Here is a 6,875-nt window from a genome sequence, read left to right as displayed (position 1 = left end):
AAAAAAAGGGCGGGAAAACTTCAAACTCTTCAAACGGATTTTTCAAAAGTAAGTCCCGTATGTTCCTGAATCCAAGCCAAGTTGAGCAGGAAAAGGAATCCTTCCGACCAGTAAATAAACATAAACAAATAAACAAACTAAAAATAAACCCTACATTCCCCTCTTTCGAAAAAAAAAAAAATGGCGGGAAAACACCCTCTTTTCAAACGGATTTTTCAAAACTAAGTCCCGTATGTTCTTGCATCCAAACCCATATATATGAGCCGGCAAATAAACATAAACAAATAAACAATAAGAATAAACTCCCAAACCACCCCTACAACCCCCTCCCTCTTTCGAAAAAAAAAAAAATGGCGGGAAAACACCCTCCATTCCCCTCTTTCGGAAAAAAAAAAATGGCGGGAAAACTTCAAACTCTTCAAACGGATTTTTCAAAAGAAAGTCCCGTATGTTCCTGAATCCAAGCCACGTAGTGCAGGACGCGGGTGAATCCTTCGGGCCATCCAGACGAGCATCCTAGGGCGGAGGCGTAGGATGTGATGCCGTAAATGCGGTTTTCGTGCACCAGGGGGCCGCCGGAGTCACCCTGGGGGGGGGGGGGGAGGATGGCAGGTTAAAGGAGCGAAATGATGATGGTGATGTGTATGGTGATGATGGTGATGGTGATGATGGTGATGCTTTTGTATTGGTGATGGTGATGCTGGTGTGATAGTGATGGTGATGCTGATGATGAGATGGTGATGCTGGTGTTGATGTGATGGTGATGCTGATGTTGATGTGATGGTGATGCTGATGAGATGGTGATGCTGATGAGATGTTGATGTGATGCTGATGAGATGGTGATGCTGATGCTGATGGTGAAGTGATGATGGTGATGCTGATGAGATGGTGATGATGATGTTGATGGTGTTGTGATGCTGATGATAGTGATATGATAGTGATTGCGATGGTAATGAGGATATGATGGTGATGCTGATGATGGTGGCGTTTATGGTGATGATGGTAAAGACGATGATTATGGTGGTGATGAAAGTGATGATGAAAGTGATGGGTATGATAATAATGATAATGATTATTTTGATAGTGGTGGTGAAGATGATGATAATGAAGGTTATGATAATGATTATTGTGGTGATGGTGATGATGATGAGAAAAACATAATTGATTAATTATAGAAATACTAATGTTACAAGAAATTTAAAAAAGAGATAGAAAAACGAAAAAAATAACGATAATAACTTCAGCAAGTTCATAAGAATAGTACTAGCAGAATTATTACTAGCATTGCTAACTTATAAGCATCAGCAACTATTTTTTTATTATCATGTAGATGAAATACTTTGATGTTTTGTGAAATGTTATAGGTATGTTGACTTTGACACAGGGAAAAATTATTAGATTTTTTCAGACAGACAGAGGGAATAAGAGATAGAAAAAGGGATACACATACAGACAGAGAAACTGACAGACAGAATAAAAGAAAGAAACAGGGACACGAAGAAACAAACAGAGAGACAAAATACGAGAGAAAAACAGACACACGCAAACATACAGAGACAAACAGACAGACAGAGAGAATAAGAGAGAGAAACGGGGAGACAAAGAAACAGACAGACAGAGAGAATAAGAGAGAGAAACAGGGATACACAAACAGACAGACAGACAAACAGAATAAAAGAAAAAAACAGGGACACAACGAAACAAACAAACAGACAGACAATATGAAAAACAGGAAGACAGACAGACAGAATAAGAGAGAAAAACAGGAAGACAGACAGACACAAAAACAGGGAAACACAAACAAACAACATTTTTAATCCTTTTTTATCCTTCTCTCTCACATCACATATTCCTCCGCCGCTGGCATCCACGCACAGGACACCTTCTCCTTGTTCCCCATAGATGGCGTCGCAAACATCGCGTTCGATTACGTTCATCGTGACTTGGTTCAACACGTCCGAAATGCCCGTTGCGCCTGGGGAATGAGACAGTGTTTTTTTGTTTGTTTGTTTTTTTGAGTAATTATTTTGAGGAATGTAATAGAAAGTTTGTTAAAATGATTCGTTGTTAAGTAGGTTTTGTTTTGTAGGAAAAGAAAAGGATTAAAGAGGAAATTCGATGGAGAAAAAAATATATGGATGTATTGCGATACAAATTTTTATATTCAATTTATATATTTTTTTTCTTCAATTTTGGGTTGCATTATACCAAATTGAATGAATCTTTAAGAGAAGAATGTAAAACTAGATTAAAAACTAAATATATAGAGAAGACAAACAGGCACTTAATATTATTCAGATTTATCCATTCACAAGGATGCGGCACCCCCTCTCCTTCCCTTTCTCTCTCTCTCTCTCTCTCTTACTCACTTACTCACTCACTCACTCACTCACTCCTTCCCTTCTTCCTTTTCTCCCTCTCTCTCGCCCCCCCTCTCTCTCTTTCATTCCCCCCCTCCCTCTCTCTCCCCCTCCCTCCCCCCCCCTCCTCTCCCTCCCTCCCTCCCTCTCTCCCTCCCTCCTTCCCTCCCTTCCCTCTCTCCCTCTCCCCCCCTCCCTCCCACCCCCCCCTCTCTCCCTCTCTCCCCCCCACCCCCGCCTCCCTCCCTCCCTTTCCCTCCCTCCCTCCCTCCCTCTCTCCCTCTCTCTCACCCTCCGAAGTGAACCCCCATCCTGTGGCGGTGACTGGTGATCCGTAGGGCAAGTCAGCGTCGGGAAGACCCACGAACGATATGTATTCTGCGGAATCGGACGAGTGAAAATGGTTCGTTAAGGATATGTATTCTGCGGAATCGGACGAGTGAAAATTATTTATCAACGATATGTAATCTGCGGAATCGGACGAGTGAAAATTATTTATTAACGATATGTAATCTGCGGAATCGGACGAGTGAAAATTATTTATTAACGATATGTAATCTGCGGAATCGGACGAGTGAAAATGGTTCGTTAAGGATATGTATTCTGCGGAATCGGACGAGTGAAAATGGTTCGTTAAGGATAGGTTGACGATAAGGGCGATTGTTGGTGATGATAGTGGTGATTTTCGGTCCTAGTGGCTAATGGTAGTGATGATCCATGATTGGTGATGATTATGATAACAACGGTAATCAAAATAGGATAGTAATGATGATAGCGATAGAAATGACAATCAAAATACAATAATAATGATGATAGCGATAGACATGACAATTAAAAGTCTCAAGCAAAAAAAAAAATATATATATATATATATATACATATATAAAATAAATAAATAGAAAACAAAAATTTAAATAAATAGAAATAAAAATGAAACGAAAAAAAAAAAATTAAGAAGAAAAGAATAGAATATACAGAAAAAAACAAATATATAATTACCATTCGAAGTCACAGGTTCAGGCAATCGGACGAGGGCGATGTCGTTCCGGAGCGTCTGGCTGTCCCATCCCTCGTGGACGATGATGTCCTCTGACGTCATCGTGACCTGGCTTGACTCCGCCTCCTGGAGGTTGTGCGCGCCCATGACCACCTCAACAAACAGGGATCTGGAGGGGGGGGAGGGAGGGAGGGTTTGTTTGTTTGTTTGTGTTTTGGTGGAGGGGGGGGAGGAGGAGGAAGAGGGGGGGTATTGGGGAAGGAAAAGGGAAAGGGAAAGGGAGGGAGGGAGGGAGAGGGAGGGAGGGAAGTAGGGAGGGAAGGAGAGAGGGAGAGGGAGAGGGAGGGAAGGAGGGAGGGAGGGAGAGAGAGAGAGCGGGGGGGTGGGAGAAAGAGAGAGAGAGAGAGAGAGAGAGAGAGAGAGAGAGAGAGAGAGAGAGAGAGAGAGAGAGAGAGAGAGAAAGAGAAAGAAAGGAAGGAGAGACAGACATACAGAGAAAACGCATTCACAAACTCACAACCAACCAGACCCAACCTTACCCCAACAAATTCCTCAGAACAACCAATAATAAAAATAAAAAAAACACCAATAACAACAATAAAAAAAGACTTACTCTGCCCTTACTCGACCCCCCACCACTCCCACCCACCCTCCCAGCGACTCACGCCCCCAACTGACTCACCGGTGCATGCAGTGGGCGGCGGTGACAACCCACTGTTCGGAGAGGAGGGACCCACCGCAGAACACGACGTCATCGATGAAGAGGGCGACCATGTGGGGCCACTGGTGGGGCCTCGCCTCGGTGCCGCCCACGATCCGAGCGCCGGAGGACCCCGCGCGCCCGGCTGGGGTCACGGGAGAGGGCGCGGAGGGAGGGAAGGAAGGGAAGGTTGGTTAGGCGGAAGGAGGGAAGGAGGGGAGTCGCACACGCACATGTGTATGTATATATACATACACACACACACGCACACACATACACACACACACACGCACACAAACACACACAGACGTACACCCACACGCACACACACACACACAGACACACATACAGTCAAACCTCGGTTCTCGAACATAATTCGTTCTATAATTCTGGTCGAAAACCGATTTGTTCGAAAAAGCGAAACCATATTCCCCGCAAGAAATAATGTAAACTAGATTAAATCTGTTCCTAAGCACCAGATGAATGCCTATAACACTTCTCTTATATTATCACTAGCTACCTCTTTTTTCCTTTATAAATACAAGTAGTAGCTTCTCCATTCCCTCCATTATCTGTTCCATTTCCTCCATTATCTGTGGCCTTTGCTTCGTAATCACAGTCGCTCCCTTTGCAACATCAGCTGCCTTTATCAAGTCTATTTTTGAGGAAAGTCGAAATCGCCGATTCCGCCATGTTGTACTGGAGAGAAAGATCTAGACACAAACATTTTCGTATTTGGCGATTATTCCCTTCTTCATTTCATTTCTTGTTCTCACTACTTTCCTCTTTTCTTTCCGTGTATCGCTGCTGGCTGTTATTGTTTCGTATTTGGCGATTATTCCCTTATTCATTTCATTTCTTGTTCTCACTACTCTCCTCTTTTCTTTTCGTGTATCGCTGCATCTGAGACAAACACCATTTTCGTATTTGACGATTATTCCCTTCTTCATTTCATTTCTTGTTCTCACTACTTTCCACTTTTCTTTTCGTGTATCGCTGCATCTGAGACACAAGCACCATTTTCGTATTTGGCGATTATTCCCTTATTCATTTCATTTCTTGTTCTCACTACTTTCCACTTTTCTTTTCGTGTATCGCTGCATCTGAGACACGAACACCATTTTCGTATTTGGCGATTATTCCCTTATTCATTTCATTTCTTGTTCTCACTACTCTCCTCTTTTCTTTTCGTGTATCGCTGCATCTGAGACACAAACATTTTCGTATTTGACGATTATTTCATTATTCATTTCATTTCTTGTTCTCACTACTCCCCACTTTTCTTTTCGTGTATCGCTGCATCTGAGACAAACACCATTTTCGTATTTGACGATTATTCCCTTATTCATTTCATTTCTTGTTCTCACTACTCTCCTCTTTTCTTTTCGTGTATCGCTGCATCTGAGACACAAACATTTTCGTATTTGACGATTATTTCATTATTCATTTCATTTCTTGTTCTCACTACTCCCCACTTTTCTTTTCGTGTATCGCTGCATCTGAGACAAACACCATTTTCGTATTTGACGATTATTCCCTTATTCATTTCATTTCCTGTTCTCACTACTTTCCTCTTTTCTTTTCGTGTATCGCTGCTGGCTGTTATTGGACCCCTGACTAAGGACTAAAGTACAAAAAAGTGAAGATAAAAGTGAAAACTGACGCATTTTTGACGCGATTTATATATATATATATATATATATATATATATATATATATATATATATATATATATATATATATATATATGGCCTATATATATATATATATATATATATATATATATATATATATATATATATATATATATATATATATAATTATATATATAGGGCTTATATATGTATGTATATAAATATTATATACATACATACATATATATATATATAAACACACACACGCATATATATGTATATACACACATTTATATACATATACATAAGTACATAAATACACACACACACACACACACACACACAAATATATATATATATATATATATATATATATATATATATATATATATATATATATATATATATATATATATATATATATATATATATATATATATATATATATATATATATATATATATATATATATATATATATATATACATATATGTGTGTGTGTGCATATATATCTATCTATTTATACATTTCGTGCTTGTATTCAGTACTTGTGACTTTACCTCTATTAATGCACCTCAGTGACCAGTCTGAATCTGACTCTGAATCCTGAAGCCCCACCCCCGCCCATTCCACCTCCCCGCCCCGTTCTCACCTGGCTTGTGGGCGGCGGCGATGGGCGTGCGGGCGGCCGAAGGAGAGATCCAGCGCCAGGGTTGTCCGGCTGCAGGGTTGCCAACCTTTCGGAATGTGGAGGGAGGGATGTAAATACTTATATATCTATTTAATGTTATTTTGAAAGGTTTGATAGGTTGGTATTATGAATTATAATTAAAAAAAAAAAAATATATATATATATATAGTTTGGTCTGTTGATGAGAAAGAGATTGTTTTTTTAGTTAGATTAGGGAAGTTTATGTGGGTTTTGTTGTTTTTTAGGGTAGATTTGGGGAAAATATTGATGTCGGGGAGAATTATTTTTTATTGTTGATATTGTTGACGAAAAAAATATGTTAAGAAAATGCCATAGGAAATTTCTCTTATGTACCGTTCTCTCTCTCTTTCGCTCTTCTCTTCTCTCTCTCTCTCTCTCTCGTTCTCTCTCTCTCTCTCTCTCTCGTTCTCTCCCTCTCTTTCTCTTCTGTTCTCTGTTTTCTCTTTCTCTCTCTCTCTCTTTCTCTTTTTCT

The 6,875-nt window shown here is 40.0% G+C and overlaps 1 protein-coding gene across 1 annotated transcript in view; it reads right to left on the bottom strand.

Moving 5' to 3' along the window:
• LOC113809225 (brachyurin) overlaps window positions 1-6,875 on the bottom strand; it is a 7,319-nt gene continuing 444 nt past the window's right edge. The window contains exons 2-7 of the mRNA XM_027360754.2: window positions 6,344-6,428; window positions 4,040-4,202; window positions 3,360-3,526; window positions 2,652-2,738; window positions 1,842-1,975; window positions 1-586 (exon numbers count right to left, since the gene is read on the bottom strand). Of these exons, the coding sequence (XP_027216555.2) occupies window positions 419-586; window positions 1,842-1,975; window positions 2,652-2,738; window positions 3,360-3,526; window positions 4,040-4,202; window positions 6,344-6,428 (804 nt within the window). The 3' untranslated portion in view covers window positions 1-418. The remainder of the gene's footprint in view (window positions 587-1,841; window positions 1,976-2,651; window positions 2,739-3,359; window positions 3,527-4,039; window positions 4,203-6,343; window positions 6,429-6,875) is intronic.

The sequence above is a fragment of the Penaeus vannamei genome, chromosome 36 (assembly GCF_042767895.1).
Source record: "Penaeus vannamei isolate JL-2024 chromosome 36, ASM4276789v1, whole genome shotgun sequence".
In the NCBI taxonomy this organism is placed as follows: Eukaryota; Metazoa; Arthropoda; class Malacostraca; order Decapoda; family Penaeidae; genus Penaeus; species Penaeus vannamei.
The sequence above is the reverse complement of the archived record's forward strand: the minus strand, read 5'-3'. Positions and strand labels throughout refer to the sequence as shown.